At 44.4% G+C, this 17,065-nt stretch overlaps 1 protein-coding gene across 2 annotated transcripts in view; it reads right to left on the bottom strand.

Moving 5' to 3' along the window:
* TTC6 (tetratricopeptide repeat domain 6) overlaps positions 1–17,065 on the bottom strand; it is a 297,795-nt gene that overhangs the window by 177,820 nt on the left and 102,910 nt on the right. For both annotated transcript variants that reach the window (XM_088471191.1, XM_088471190.1), the window contains one exon: positions 9,213–9,372. In XM_088471191.1, coding sequence (XP_088327317.1) covers positions 9,213–9,372 — 160 coding nt within the window. The remainder of the gene's footprint in view (positions 1–9,212; positions 9,373–17,065) is intronic.

The following is a 17,065-nucleotide window of genomic DNA, read 5'->3' as shown; positions in this document are numbered from 1 at the left end:
TACTTCTTCCATCCCTAAACAACATTTTTTTGGGTTGGCTGTCAATCCTGCCTTATGGATGGAGACCAGGGTGAGACTGCCAATCAGAACTATAGATGACTACATCATTCAGATAGGCAGCAGCATACTGTCTATGGGGCCTTAGAATTCTATCAATCATCCTTTGAAAGGTGGCTGGTGCCCCATGTAATTCAAATGGCAACACCTTGTATTGGGACAATCCTTCTGGTACAGTAAAAATCTGTCTTTTCTTTGGCATTACCTGTTAATGGCAGTTGCCAATGCCCTATGGTTAAGTCCAGAGTGGTTAAGTACCTTGCTGTTTCTAGTCTTTCTATAAGTTCATCCACCGGAGGCATTGGGTAGGCATCGAACTTAGACACATTAGTCAACTTACAGAAATCTTTGCAGAAGCGCAAACTCCCATAAGGTTTTGGGATGAGCACAATGGGACTTGACCACTCAGTATAAGACTCCTCAATTACACCTAATTCCAACATATTTTAATTTCTTTAGACACTGATTCCTGTTCAGCTTCTGGGATTATATAGGGCTTTAGGTTTACCTTAACCCCTGGGTCAGTGCTTATGTCATGTTTAATGACTGTTGTTTTACCCGGTATATCAGAAAACAAAATTCTATTTCTTACGAGAAATTCTTTAGCCTCCTGCTGTTGAACAGTGGAGAGGGTTTTAGCTATTGCTACTTTGGGAACCAAAGGTACTGAGAGTACTGGAGAGAAAGGGGTGCCTGACAAAGCTACTATATCCTTCCAAGGTTTTATAAGATTTACTTGGTAGATCTGTTCTGGCTTTCTCTTCCCGGACTGGTAGACTTTATAATTAGCCTTCCCCACTTTTTCTTGGATTTCCAAAGGTCCTTGCTACTTAGCCAAAAATGTACTTTTTACTGTGGGAATCAAAACAAGAACTCTGTCCCAGGAGCAAAGATGTGCAACTGGGCATTGCGATTGTACACCCTCTGCTGTGCTTGTTGGGCCTATTCCAAGTGCTCTATCACTATCGGCACCACTGCAGCTATTCTTTCCTGCATTTGAGAAACATGCTCAATAACAACTGGATTGCCCTCCCATGTCTCCTTTGCAATGTCCAGAAAACCTCTGGGGTGTCTCCCATACAACAAATCAAAAGATGAACACCCTGTGGAGGATTGGGGAATCTCTCTAATGGGCAGTAATAAATAAGGTTAATAAATAAGGTAGCAAATAATCCCAATCTCTTCCATCTTTATCCGCTTACTTTCTTTAGCATGTTTTTTAAAGTTTTCTTAAACCTCTCTGCTACCCCATCGGTCTGGGGGTGATACAGAGAAGTTCTTAGCTAAGTCATTTTAAACAGGCGGTACAACTCTTTCATGATTTTTTTTACATAAATGGGGTAACCTGATCAGTCAGGATTTCCTTAGGTATCCCCAATCTGCTAAAGACATGTACTAGTTCTCTAGCAATGGTCTTTGTGGACGTATTGCGCAATGGTATCACTTCCAGGTATCTGGTAGCGTAATCCATTATCACTAAAATATACTGATGACCCCGGGAAGATTTTGTTAGAGGTCCAACCAAATCCATAGTTATTCTCTCAAACAGAACCTCAAAAATGGCCAACGGGACAAGCAGATTTTTAAAATGTGGCCTCGGGGCATGGTACGGACACTCAGGGCAGGATGCACAAAATTCAGATACCTCTTTATGGACTCCGAGCCAGAAAAATCTCTGTAAAATTCTCTCAATGATTTTATCTACACCTAGGTGACCTGCAGTTATGTGACCATGAGCCAGGTCTAACACGGTTCTTCTATATGCCTAGGGAACTACCAATTGTTCCACAATATCTTCCCCTTTCTTGGTCACCTGATACAACAAATCCTGACATACTGCCATGTGAGGGCATGATATTCTACAATCATGGTCTATAGGTTTCTGTCAATCATTTACATTCTCTCTAGATTTTACCAGAGTAGGGTCATGTAACTGCTCTAAGGCAAAGATCTCTTTTCTGACCTCCAGATCAGGCAGATGATCATCTGGTTCACCAACATTTTCTATTTTAGAAGGTACATGATCTGGTGCCTCCACTACTGCTCTCATCATTCTCTGGCTCCCCAATCATGCTTGAAAAAGGGAACATTTCTGATTTGGAAGACACTCCCACCTCATCAGCAACATCCTCAAACGGACATGGGTTATTTAGTTCTGTAACAAATCGGCTTTCCCACAACTTTCAGAAGTGGGCAAAGTCTCTCCCCAATATCACATCATACATCAAACCATGAACCAAACCCACAGGGACTGCATTTCTGTATTCACTTTAGTAGTAACATAATACCGAGTATGCCCATGTATGCAAGTTAAACCAACAGTATTCCAATTATTTTTTAAGAGGTTCACTAATTCGGATTTAACAGAATCTCTACCCTCTTGCCTTCTATAGTGACTAAACACATTTGCTTATCTGACTCGGCCTGTCGGTCTGCAGTACAGGCTGACTGACCAAAGAAAGACATTCTGCTATTAACAAAAGCAGCATCACATTGCATAAGTTCAGAGGTAAGCGAACAATTAGCAGCAGTATGGCCTAAACCACCAAATCGGAAACATTGGATCATATTAATATCGTCTTTAAGGGGTAGGAACCTTCCTGGCACTGCAGGCCTACTTCCAGGTTCCAAATCCACAGTCTTAAGTTCATTCCACCACCCAGTACCCTTCTTCCCTGGAATAGTCTTACCAGTGGTCACTGAAGATCGCCGTTGTGGGACTAGAGCCCGGTGGGGTGCACTTCACTTAATAGTTCCTCTGCTGCCACATACCTCTCCACCACTTCTACCAATTGGTTTGCTGTTTTAGGGTCCGCATGGCTCACCTACTTGTGCAAAATTGTAGGTATGGACCGTAGATATCAATCCATAATGATCCTTTCCATGAGCTGGGGTCCTGTTAGAGACTAGGGGTCTCATTCAGACCCGGTCGCAAGCACCGATGTGCTTGCAACCGGGTCAAAAGTTAGCCCTGCACACGCGCAGCGGCCGCACTGCGCTTGCGCAAGCCTCGGAGCGAGAGAGAAAGTCTCTCGCACCGGAGCTCGCTACAAAAGGGGCGGCTGTCGATGTTGATCGACAGCTCGCCCCGTTTTGTAGGCGGGCCGGGGGTGGTGGTTTCCAAAACGGAGGCGTTCCTTACCGACCGCCTACCGTTTTGTGGGTGGCTGCACTGACATCATCAGTGATGTCAGTGGGGAGTTTCCTGCTCTTTCAGAGCAGGAAGCTCCCTGGGGCTTGTGGTTGCCGAGACCCAACCTTAGGGTCTCAGCACAAGCCCCGATGGTTGCGATGGTCTTGACAATTGCGACCATCACCCTGGTCGCTAGCTAAGCTGTGGGTGGTAACCCACAGCTTAGCTTGCGACCAGGAGGCCGCACTAAAAAAAAAGAAGCACCCGCCCTCATTCAGAGAGAGCGATCGCTTCTTGCGACCGCCTCTGAATGAGGTCCAATAGCTGTAGCCACTTTAAGATGGTAAGATGAACAAGGTCATGCATTTGAGAGTGGGGAGGCTTTTCTGTTTGGTATTCCCAGCAATGACCTTGTTCAGCACGAACAAACACGGTGACTACCAACTGAGTTAACATTTCTATTTTTAACTTATCATAGTCTTTAGCATCAGTCAGAAACAAGTCATAATTGTCTTTTTGTGGTTCTCCTGACAGGAAGGGTTCCACAAGGCATGCCCACTGATCTTTAGGCCAACTCTCTCTCTCTCTCCGCTGTTCTTTCAAAAGTAGTTAGATAAGCTTCAACATCATCACTCTGGGTCATATTTGCAGAAAATGACTGGCCTGTATGGAGCGAGAACTAGTTGGAACATCGGTGGAAACAGTCCCGGACATAGCTGCTAGATGCTGCACCAGCTCTTTTAAGGTCTCATGGTCTTGGCACTGTGGCTCGCAGTCTTGGCACTGTTGCCTGCAGAGTTCCTCAACAGCCAATTGCTGTTGTCTATGGTTTTGCTGTACCCTGGTGGCTTCCTGCTGTGCCGATGTAGCCTGCAGCAATGTCCTCAATGTTATCTTTGGGTGTAAGGTTTAAGCAGAATCTGGCTTTGCTAAGCATCTGCCAACACCACCACCATGGATTGCATTGTATATAAAGTGACAGGATTACCAGAGATGGCAATAGTGAGATATGGAATCTGTGTGGGGCTGGAGGGATCCGCCCACACAGGGTAGTTAAACTAAGTTTTGCCACACCTAGGGGCTGCCTTGTTGAGAGAGACCAGATGTGGGCAGATGAGAAGGCAGACCAGTCAGGCTGCCGTTGGAGAGTTAAACTAAGTTTTTCCACACCTAGGGGCTGCCTTGTTGAGAGAGTCCAGATGTGGGCTGATGAGAAGGCAGAACAGTTAGGCTGCCGTGGGACTGTGGCAGCCAGGGAGCCCAGTGCAGCTAAGCCAAGCCATTGGGGGCAGGGGGCCTGAGTCCAGACCTGTAGGAGGCAGGAAGGACCACAAACCTCTCAGACTGTGTGACGCAAAAGCAGATAAGCTGCAGGCTAAGGAAGCCAGTGTCCATACCTGCAGGAGGTAGGGAGGACCGCAAGAGAAACTTTGTGTGAAAGCCAGGCCAGGGCCTGTGATAGACTCTGCAGGAAGAAAAGAGAGACTTTGGACTTTATTTGCAGACTAGCAGCCCAAGGTTAGTCAGGGGCAAAGAAGTGAGTCAGTGCCCGAATGGGGCTAGGCGTTTGTTATTTTTGTTTCCAGATTTATGCTGACAGTAAAGCACTTTTCTTTTATTTATAACCTGAAATTCTATGTGTGGATCCTGATTCAAACACCTAACACTGCACCTCTGACACTCTACCAAGCTAATTACCCCAAGTTATCACAATAAGTAGATGTGCACAACAACAAACTGGTGTCTGGCACTTAAAATTTTAAACATACTTTTTTCCTATGGCTGAAATTTCAGTGTGTGCCCGCATTCTCCACCAATTGTGATGAGATCAAGGTAGGGGTGCCCTCTCCTGGGGTAGATGGGCCTTTCCAAACACACAGCAGCCAGGAAACAGCACACAGGGTTTCTGCATAAATAGCCAAAGCTAGTTTATTGTGCAGTAAAAATAAATCATAAAACAAAAACATATGCACAGTACTCACAGTCAGTAAATCACAATGTCTCTTAACAAGCCTACTCAGGCTGTTCCCCCAGGAAGTGAGACCCTAAGTAAAACCTCTGACACACCTTTATCAGCCTTTTACAGATGCCCATACTAATTAGCCTGTTCTCAGGCTGAAGACCCCAAATGCGCCTAATGGATGGAGCCCACCCTCACTTTCCATCCATAACCCCAGGAACCCTTAACTGTCTTTTGCTAAAGCCCAAATATCTATAAAGTTTTAAAGTAATAGACATTTCCTGGGGTTTTAATACATATAGGTCAGAAACCTGGGCAAATATATCTTCCGTCTACATCCTTACCAGTGCTTTTGTCACAATTTGTATAGATACAAGCAAATATTTTGCAATGTCAATGTAACCTCAAACAATGCTTATTTATGTTTAATATCTGCATATATCTGTGCTGTCGTATTAAAGTGGCATCAACTGCATTAAAACTCCTACTGACTGGAGTATATGAGTGGACCTGGGTGTTCCTTCCAAAATGGACAAGAATAAAATGAATAGGATGTGAGCATTGAGCATTTAAGGGAAGTTCTTCAGTTCTCAGAACAACTTAATTTTATTACCTGTCTTCAAAGGTGGAAGACAAGGGTCAGCTTATACATTCCATAGGGTGACATTTATATGGGAACATGCATTCAAAGTATCATTTTAACAAGACAATAAAAGAAAAAGTTTAACTTTGACAGATAAAATAAAGACAGATCCATTGTCTCCTTAGTCTTATCAATGACAGCTGCACTACCACCTAATAGACTGGTTAATAAGTTACAGAACCAACAGGCTACCAGGACGAACTGCTTCATATAATAGGATCCGTGGCTCAAGTCATTGGTGGGAGGCTCTACTCAAACTCTAGGCGGTAGTGCGGTTCTAGGTGCGGGCTAACAGGGCCGTCGCCCGGAGCGCCGGCCCCTAGACAGTGCCACTGAGTCCCCAGGAGAAAAAAAAAAAAAAAAAATCCCTGAAAAAAGTACCAATGCCCGCCCCAAGCAGGGAGGCTTCATTTGCCGGGCGCCCGCTGATATTTGTTATGGAGGGACGTCGTGACGTCATAACGTCCCTCCCATGGATCCGTGGTGGAGCCGCGGTCGGACCAGACGGCAGCGGACGGAGGAGCGGGGCTTAAGGTAAGTATTGTGTTAGTTTTTTCATTGTATTTTTTTTTTCAGAAGCACCACCACTGGTGGCATGGCTATAGGGGGGATTTCTATAGGGGGCATTACTACTGGGGGCATGGCTATAGGGGGGCATTACTACTAGGGGCATTACTACTGGAGGTACTACTATAGGGGGCATTACTAATGGGGGCATTGATATAGGGGGCATTACTACTGGAGGCACTACTATAAGGGATCATTACTACAGTGGACACTACTAATGGGGGCATTACTAATGGAGGCACTACTAGTGGGACATTACTACTGGAGGCACTACTATAGGGGGCATTACAACTGTCGGGCATTACTACTTTGGGCACTACTATAGGGGGCACTACTAATGTGGGTATTACAACTGTGGGCACTATTATAGAGGCATTACTACTGTGGGCACTACTATTGGGGGCATTACCAATGGGGCATTAACACTGTGGGCATTACCAATGGGGGCATTACCACTGCGGGCACTACTGAGGGCACGGCATGGGGGGCACCACTTGGGGGGCCATTGTGTAAGGGGCACCACTGCTGTGGGCATTGTATAAGGGGCACTACTACTGTTGGCATTGTATTATAAAGGGAATTACTGTGTGTGGCACAATGTATTATACAGGGCATTAATGCGTGTGGCATAATGTATTATACAGGGCATTACTGCGTGTAGCATAATGTGTTATAGAGGTTATTACTGCGTATGGCATAATGTATTATACAGGGCATTAATGCGTGTGGCATAATGTGTTATAAAGGGCATTACTGCGTGTGGCATAATGTGTTATACAGGGCATTACTGCATGTGGCATAATGTGTAATAAAGGGCATTACTGCATGTGGCATAATGTGTTATAAAGGGCATTACTGTGTAAGACATACTGTGTAAGGCGTATTACTGCACATGGCAATTATTCGCCGCAACGGGAGAGCTTGGGGGAAGCCCAGCACCTTTGTAAGTGCTGGGCATTCCCCACAGTGTGATGAATTGGGGGTGTTCCACAAGGACACACCCCCTTTTCCGGAAGCGCGCATACAGATGAACGCCATCTAAACATCTAAAAAAAGTTGGGGGGGGCCAAACTGGGAACTTTTGCCCTGAGCTCCGCAATATCTAGAACCGGCCCTGACCACTACCTGCTGGAGTTCCATGGGCTAAGCTGCTGAGCAGCTTCAATTGAGACAAACAATATAAATTAAGGACTAGTAGTTAAACTAATAGCAATTATGTTCCAAACGTGAGAAAAATAATGACCCAAAGGGACTGTTTCTGAAAAACACATCCCCATCTCAGCCTGTAATCCCACAAGTGATCACACAATACTTCTGCATAGAGACATTTACCAACAGCAGAAATTAGGCATATATTTATGAATGTGCACACTACACGCCAGTCTCATACCTCTTTTACACCAAAGTCCCGGGTCTGACCCGGGATTTGGAACACGTTTCCAACATGGATCAGACACGTCCCGCTTTTACACCGAGGCGCAGACCTGGGCTATGCCCGGGTCCACACCATTCACACCGGAGCCGGATCACCACTGACCCGGCTCTCCAGCGCAGGTGAGAAGCGCTTCTTTCCCTCCCTCCCCCTCTGTGACCCTCTTACCTTACTCTGCAGTGGTCCGAAGACAGGGAGGGTAGGTGGGGAGCGCTGCTCCGTTCTGGTCAAGCTGGCGCTGGTTGCAGTGGCCGACCAATCAGCTAGCATGCGGCAACCGTGCTCAACCCTGCAAGCTAGCCAGGTCGGATCCCCGGGTCACTGGACCCGGGTTGATTTGTTTACACAAACAAAAAAATCCCGGTTTGATGTGCATTCACGTGTAAAAGGAGTATAATAGTCTCATAAGTGCATTAATGTATGCATGGCTGACCTGCATTTGTGTAGTTCTTTAAATTACCTTTATTGTTTCATACTGTCCAAAAATGCAGGGCCGGATTAAGGGCCACATGGGCCTGGGGCTGAAAATGTTCAAGGGCCTACACTGCAAAGGGGAGACGCTATAACCAGTGCTGCGTGAATGTGGCCACAACCATGTTGGCACATACCCCTAAACTATCAACTCCACTGTCTCTCTTAGGGGCATATTTACTAGTCAATATTAACGGCTGTTTTCAGGGTCGAACTGACAAATATTAAGGATCCCACAGATGGACCATCCGATATCTGCTGCAGCACCATTTCCAACAGCAAATACAGCCCCCATAGGTTTCTATGGGGGCTATATTTCTGTCGGATTTACCAATCTTGGCCCCGATAGGTAATGCCATCACCAGCCTTAGCCTATAGTATCCTATGGGCTACTGTTTTGCAACATCTTCTGTTACGCTACAACACTGCTTACAGCTCTTCACCAGTATTGGCTCATATTAGAGCCTGTCTGCTGGCAAGAGTCAAATACTGAAATACTGTAGTAAATTTGTGTAAAAGTATTAATTTTCATGTTACAAATTTACACAACAAATATTTATCACATCCACATTAGAACTGTGGATAAATATGCCCCTAAATACATTAAAAGTGAAAAAATTGCATACGTTTTTGAGAAAACTAAAAATACAATTTTAATACTTATGTTTTATGGCCGTGTGTCCAGCTAGCCAGCTGGTCATCACTATGCTGCCATAATGATTGGCCTATTTTTATGTTGTGGCCTATAGCTGGAGCTCTATCTGTCTCATTGTTAATATGGTCCTGCAAGAAACGTCACCCAGTTTCATATAAATATAGCATTATTGTATATAGCTAATTTTAGTCATTTACATTGTATCTTTGTCTAGTGAAAAAAATAAACATATACAAGCAGCTGCCTGAACAAGATATTTCACTTTGGCTTTTTGGATGTTGGACACTATATTACCTTTTCTCCAACAAGTTCTATTTGTGGTTCTTCCACATGATATTCAGCAATCTTCTTCCACCACTCTAAGCTCTGAGTACTGCGAGGAGGCAGGGTAAAAACACTGCCCCTCTGTGGAGGAGGTTGTAATGTTGAAATTGAAACTCCATCTTGCAGAATTCTGTAACAACATTAAATATGTATAATGCACCAGTTCATACAGATAATATAGTATAATAACTTACATACGGATAATCTGCATTACCAATCAGGAGTAGTGTCTTACACTTCTAAACCACTCACAAATGAGAGAACACTCCTAATTGGTTGACTGCCTATTAAATAGCCAGGTTCACGCATATTAAATTCTGTTTATTTGGGTTTTCTTCAAGAGTGATCAGTTCCGTCAATAGGGTTTTTTTTAGTTTTGTTTTATTTTTAATTGCCATACAGATATACATCTTCACTTTCAATTATGTCCGATCAAGGAAAGAAAATGAATTTAGATAAGTATTTTCTAGGTAGGATACATTTATTTAAAAATGATGGGGAACATAATATTGTTTTCATTATGGCTTCAATATTAATTGAATATTTTACATAAGGGAGACTATTTTCTTTATGGTGGCACCAATATATATTTGTATCTTTATTCAGGCACTAACATTAATTATATTCTTTATTCAGGCACTAAAATTTTTTGTATTCTTTATTTGGGCATTATGCTTTATTTTATTCTTTATGAAGCCACTAAGAATTATTTTATGCTTTATGGGTGTACAAAGAATTGTTTTATACTTTTATTGGGGCACTAAGAATTATAATATTCTTTATTGGGACACTAAGATTCATTTTAATCTTTATTCAGGCAATAAGATTTATTATATTTTTCATTTGGACACAAACTTTAATTTAATTTTTTTGGGGTACCAAGCTTATTTACACTTTTTATTCAGACACTGAGAGCTATGTTATTATTTATTATGGCACTAACATTTATTACATCCTTTATTCGGGCAATACGATTTATTTTATTCTTTATTTGGGCGCTACAATTTATTTTATTCTTTATGGAACCACTAAGAATTATTTGATACTTAATCGGGGCACTTAGAATTATATTATTCTTAATTGGATCACTAAGATTTATTTTATTCATTATTCGGGCACTAACATTTAATATATTTTTTATTTAGGCACAAAGATTTATTCTATTTTTTATTTGGGCATTAAGCTTTGATATACTTTTTATTCAGACACCAAGAGCCATTTTATTCTTTATTCAGGCACTACGATTTATTTTAATACATACAGGGTGCATTGTCATTTACTTTAGAACAAAACGGCAGACAGATCTGCCTTCAAATTCTATGTTTCTATGTAACATGGTTCCACACTTGTAGAGTACAATCTTTTGGCACTGCAAATGCAAGTAAGCACTAGTGCACATGTGCAAGCTAGCACTTGAGGTGTTAACAAGAATATTCACTATATATTGCATCACAGAGGCACATCCTTCATGGTTCCGAAGGGATCTCGTACTTAATTGAATCATCCCCCTACCCCAGTGCCTCATGTACCTAACTATGGAGATGCAAAGTATCCATCCTTTTTAGCATCTCTAACAGGTTTCTGCATGTATCCCAGCTGTACGTAGAGTCCAGTTGAAGATTAAATTACCAACCAGTGTTACGGTTTCACCACCTTCTTGTCAGCATGGAAACTGCTGTGTAACACAGATGTGAGTAGCCGTTTGTTGTTATTTTAACAATATGTCAAAAGCTCTCTCTTTCTATGTTATCGCTTAGGTGTGCAATGTATTAACTGAACAAAATGCACACATGGAGCATGTTTTTTTTTTAGGTACATGCACAAATTGGTCTACAGTCTGCATATGTCAGTGAACTTCAAGAGTCAGTGAGAACAGGACTGCGTGTGACAGGTGCTGTGATTTCACGTGAAGAATGAAATGGAAGCAAAGAAACTAATAGGTAGGGGGCGAAGTAGGGGTGTACCGGTAGGGGGGAGAAGCAGGAGTGTACCAGCAGGAGTGTACCAGCAGGGGTGTACAAGCAGAACAGGGCAATGATGGAAGGCCCATGTCAAATTGAGTATTGGCGTCTCACATGCAAGTCTAGATAAACAAAGGTCATCGAATTTGTTATCCTGTTTACTTTAGTAATTACGTACGTACAGCTACTGAATACAGCAAAATAAATATAACTTAATTACTAAATCACACAAACTTCCAAGTTTCTTTCCATGACATTTTAAAAATGCAGCCTGACCCATGGCTATCACCTATAATAATAAAACAATATAAAACACTAGGGCTTATTCAGAGTTGTACACTATTGCCAACGCGTCCGTGATCCCGTTGCAGCTGCTGTGTCCAAATATGCAAATGTCACAGCCGCCGGGATCTGTTTTGAGACGTCCACCGGCGTCTTTGCATATCCAAGTATCTGCGTACAAAGACGCGGCATCGACCACAGGTCATTCAATGTTAGCAGTCCTGAGCAACTCATGGGCCACGCAGAATAGCCGCGGGAAATGAGACGCCAGAGCCATATTTACTGCATATGGGATGGCAGACATAGGATGTGACATAACCCCTGAAACGGCTGTGACATGCCTGCGTTATTAGCCAACACTCCCAGTTACCATCCCCAAATGCTCCCTGACTGTCAATCACACTGAAAAGAAATACTCACTGAAAGCAACTACGGTAATGTACTTTGGCGCACGCACATACATGCGCAGATGGCCGATAATTATAATCATTTAACTGCCAAAGCATTAGCATAGTGTACAACTCTGAATCAGGGCCTCAGGGACAATATATCCCACATTTTAATTTGGAAAAGTCAATATTGCACCTTGAAAAAAGACATTCTGACCACCACGTATTCTGTCACCCAATGTATAATCCACCAACCGCAGTATACCACATTTCTCATGAACACAAGTATAAGGGACTGTCACGACCAGGGTTTTTCGGCATGGTGGTTGACGGGTATTACCTGTGAGGTCACTATGGCGGGGGGCGTCTGGCGGTGGCGCTGGTGTTTGGTGAGGGGCATTGGCTGTGCGTGGTTCTGTGCGGGCATGTTGCCACTTTGGGCTGGTGAGGCCTGGTGGTGCCTGTCATCAACTGGACATTTCCCTATTAACCAGTCACTACCTGGACAGTTCCCATTGTCTGCCACTACCTGAACATTCTCTATTAACCAGTCACTTCCTGGACATTGATCATTGCCTGTCACTAACTGGACTTTTTCCCATTACTTTACCACAGCTCCCAAGTGCACTTAGTGCTATATCTGGACTTTAGCTTTTGTCATATTCATGTTTATTAAACCACTCAATAAAAGTTCCACCTTTTCATTTAAACCTGCTTCAGTGTCTGCTCCTATCACCACCCCGGGCCCACAACAAAACCAGAACCTCACAGTTTGCACTGGCATCATGGACCCGGCCACGGAACAGGAGTCTGGAGTAGATTTATTCCGGTGCATTGCTGGCCGTTTGGAAAACCTGGAAACCATGCAGCATCAAATGGCTCAGTTTTTACAAGAAATGTCTAAAAGACAGGATAATCTGCAAACCTCCTTATCCTCCCCTGGGGTAACAGTCCCTACACTCTCTCCTGCATCTGGAAATACTGGTAACAGGACATCTCCTCGCTTACACCTTCCTATGCCCAGCAAATTTGACGGCAACCCTGAACTCTGCCGGGGGTTTCTGAATCAGTGCGATATACATTTCACCTTACAGCCTGATAACTTTCCCACTGCAAAAACTAGAGTGGCTTACATAGTGTCTCTGTTGTCCGGCTCAGCCTTGGATTGGGCTTCCCCACACTGGGAGCGTTCAGATTCTCTGCTGGATAACTATACAGCCTTTGTGTCATCATTCAGGAGGATCTTTGATGAGCCCGGACGTACTGTATCAGCTTCATCTGGTATTATGACTCTGAGACAAGGAATCCGTTCTGTCAGCCAGTATGCCATATAATTTCAGATTTTAGCATCAGAGCTCAAGTGGAATGAGGAAGCCCTCACCTCAGCCTTTTGGCATGGACTCTCGGACAGACTAAAAGATGATCTGGTCACACGTGAGCTTCCCACCAATCTAAACGACATGATTTCGCTCTGTAATAAAATCGACCTATGCTTCAGAGAACGTCAGGCTAAAAAGCACAGGTCTGACAGGCAAAGGTCCTCTACCCTTCCCTTACCTACCCGTCCATCCCCTACTCCTATGGATGAAGAGCCTATGCAGGTGATCCATACACATCTCTCCAAAGAGGAACGTCAGAGAACGATGTTAAAAAACCTCTGTCTATACAGTGGAGATTCGTCACACCTGGTGGCCTTCTGTTCCCGCAAATCGGGAAACGCTCGTTCCTAACTGACACTGGGGACATCAAGTTAGGAGTAATGAGTCCGTCCTCAAATAATAAAGATTTCGTAATAACCTTAGCTATAGATCTAAAGCCTAAACCTGCCTTTGTTTCTGCTCTATTAGATTCTGGAGCAGCTGGAAATTTCATAACCTCCAGCTTAGTTGACAAACTACAAATTTCTTGTTCATCCCTCACTCATGCGATTTCCTTGACTGCCATGGATGGTCGGCCTCTGGCTAATGAAGTTGTCACCAAGGAAACTCTACCAGTGCTAGTCCGTATTGGAGCACTCCATTCTGAGTCTTTGAAGTTTTTAGTGATACCTGAGGCGTCCCAAGACATTATTTTAGGACTACACTGGCTACGCCTGCACAATCCTAGGATAGACTGGTGTTCTATGCAAATTCTTTCATGGGGGACAGACTGTCAGAAATCCTGTCTTCCCAAGATACGACCTGTAAGGAAAACAGCTTCATTAATATCTCAAGCAATTCCCAAGGAGTATCAAATGTCCACTGATGTCTTCTCCGAACAACAAGCAAATGTCTTACCTCCTCACAGAGAATGGGATTATCCTATTAACCTGCTGCCTGATAAGATGCCACCTCGTGGTCGCACCTATCCTCTGTCCTTACCAGAGACCAAAGCAATGTCTGAGTACATCCAGGAGAATTTGGAAAAAGGATTTATTCGCCCCTCCACCTCTCCTGCCGGAGCTGGGTTCTTTTTCGTTGCCAAGAAGGACAGCGGCCTAAGACCTTGTATGGACTACCGAGGCCTGAACGATATAACTGTCAAAAATCGATATCCGCTTCCACTAATCACGGAGTTATTTGACAAGGTCAAAGGGTTCCATCATATTCTCCAAGTTAGATCTGAGAGGGGCCTACAATCTCATTCGTATTCGCTCTGGTGATGAGTGGAAGACCGCTTTTAATACTAGGGATGGACATTTTTAATATCTTGTGATGCCTTTCGGCTTGTGCAATGCCAGCGCTGTCTTTCAGGGCTTCGTTAACAAAATTTTCCGGGATCTATTATATGTGTCAGTCGTTGTCTATCTGGACGACATATTGATTTTCTTGTCTTCTCTAGGGGAATATCATCACCATGTGAAGGAAGTGCTGTCTCGTCTGAGGAAGAACCACCTCTACTGTAAACTGGAAAAGTGTGTCTTTAGTGTACCCAGGGCCTGATTCAGAGACAGATGCTCTGAAAGAGCACTCGCTCTGAATCAGGGTGTTTTTTTTTTGTGCGGCCTCCTGGCCGCTCACATAGCTGTGGGTGACCACCCACAGCTATTGCGAGCAGCCAGGATGATGGTCGCGATGGTCAAGACCATCGCGACAATCGGGGCTTGCGACAAGACCCTTGTGGTAGGGTCTCGTGACTGCAAGCCCCAGAGAGCTTCTGGCTCTAATAGAGCCGAAAGCTTGGAAATGCCTCAGTTTGTGAAGCCACCCTACAAAACAGGGCGAGCTGTCGATCATGCCTACAAAACAGGGCGAGCTGTCGATCAACATCAACAGCCACCCCTTTTGTAGTGAGCCACGGAGCGAGAGAATTTCTCTCTCTCGCTCTGGGGCTTGCGCACGCGCAGTGCAGCCACTGCGCATGCACAGAGCACACCATCGACCCGCTCACGAGCGCTCAAGCGCTTGCGAGCGGGTCTGAATCAGGCCCCCAGTGTGCCATTTCTTGGTTACGTCATCTCTGGCTGAAGCCTAGAAATGGATCCCAAAAAAGTGCAGGCAATCCTGGATTGGTCCCGTCCTTAAACCTTGAAAGCCATCCAGAGATTACTCGGATTTGCCAACTATTATAGACGCTTTATCAAGGGATTTTCGTCACTGATGGCTCCAATTACGGTCCTGACCCGTAAAGGCGCTAATCCTGCTCTATGGTCACCCGAGGCAGAGACAGCCTTCCAGCTTTTGAAACATGCCTTTATCTCAGCTCCAGTCTTAAGACAACCAGACCTGAATAGACCTTTCTTGTTAGAGGTTGATGCCTCATCAGAAGCAGTAGGAGTGGTCCTATCCCAGCGATATAAAGACAACCAAGTTCATCCCTGTGGGATTTTCTCCAAGAAGTTTTCTCCTGCCGAAAGGAACTATGCTATAGGTGACCAAGAACTTTTGGCAGTGAAGTTGGCGCTGAAGGAGTGGAGATACCTACTGGAAGGGGCTAAATTTTCCTTCACTGACCAACGGAACCTCCTCTTCCTCAAAAACATCCAGTGTGTGAGCCCTCATCTGGCCCAATGGGCAATTTTCTTTGCTCACTTTCAGTACACCCTGACCTTCCGATCTGGAGCCCTTAATCAGAAAGCAAATGCTCTGTCTAGATCTCTCCTCTGTAACAACAATTCGGAGACCCTGCGTAGTGCCCCTGTCCTGGAGTCAAGAGTGTTTGCCACCGTACAAATACAGCCCCCTACTGGGAAAACTTTTGTGGTCCTGGAGAAAAGGAAGCAACTCCTCACCTCTGCTCGCTACTCTCGTTTGCAGGTCACTCAGGTACTCAAAAGACTCTGGAACTTTTAAAGAGAAGTTATTGGTGGCCGTCCATGAAAACTGATGTATTGGAGTTTATTTCCTCTTGTGCCTCATGTGCTCAGCATAAGTCTTTGCGTCAAGCCGCAGCTGGTGAATTGTTACCCCTGCCTATTCCATCACATCCATGGACACATCTCTCCATGGACTTCGTAACGGATTTACCTAGTTCTCAGGGTTACACCACTATCTGGGTTGTGGTAGACCGATTTTCGAAGATGGTTCATTATATACCTCTAAAGAAACTGCCTACTGCTCCTGACTTGGCTCATCTGTTCATCCAGCACATATTTCGCCTCCATGGACTTCCTACCGAAATAGTTTCTGATCGTGGCACACAATTTGTGGCAAAGTTCTGGAGAGCCTTATGTTCTGTTCTACAAGTAAAGTTAAACTTCTCCACGGCCTATCACCCTCAGAGCAATGGATCCACAGAGAGGGTCAATCAAGATCTTGAGACCTTCCTAAGGATCTTCATGACATCATCCCAAGACAATTGGTCTGAATTGCTATCATGGGCAGAATTTGCACATAATACCTCGTATCATTCCTCGACAAATCAAACCCCATTTCAAATCGTCTACGGTCTTCACCCTCGTATTCCTGAGTTTCGAAGCCTGCCTGCCTTTGATGTGCCAGCCGTGGAGGATACTGTACAGAGATTTGCATCTAATTGGGCTCAGGTACGTTCTGATTTGAAGAAGGCGTCCTCCCGTTACAAACTTCAGGCAGATAGGAGACGTAGGAAGGTACCTGGCATGCAAGTTGGAGACCAAGTCTGGTTGTCCACCCAGAACATCCATCTCAGAGTACCTTCGATGAAGTTTGCTCCCCGGTTCATCGGACCCTTTTCCATCACAGAAATAATCAACCCTGTGGCTTATCGCCTTCAGCTGCATGCTTATCTAAAA

Source organism: Taudactylus pleione, unplaced genomic scaffold (genome assembly GCF_031769625.1).
Source record: "Taudactylus pleione unplaced genomic scaffold, aTauple2 ptg000113l, whole genome shotgun sequence".
Classification (NCBI taxonomy): Eukaryota; Metazoa; Chordata; class Amphibia; order Anura; family Myobatrachidae; genus Taudactylus; species Taudactylus pleione.
The sequence above is the reverse complement of the archived record's forward strand: the minus strand, read 5'-3'. Positions and strand labels throughout refer to the sequence as shown.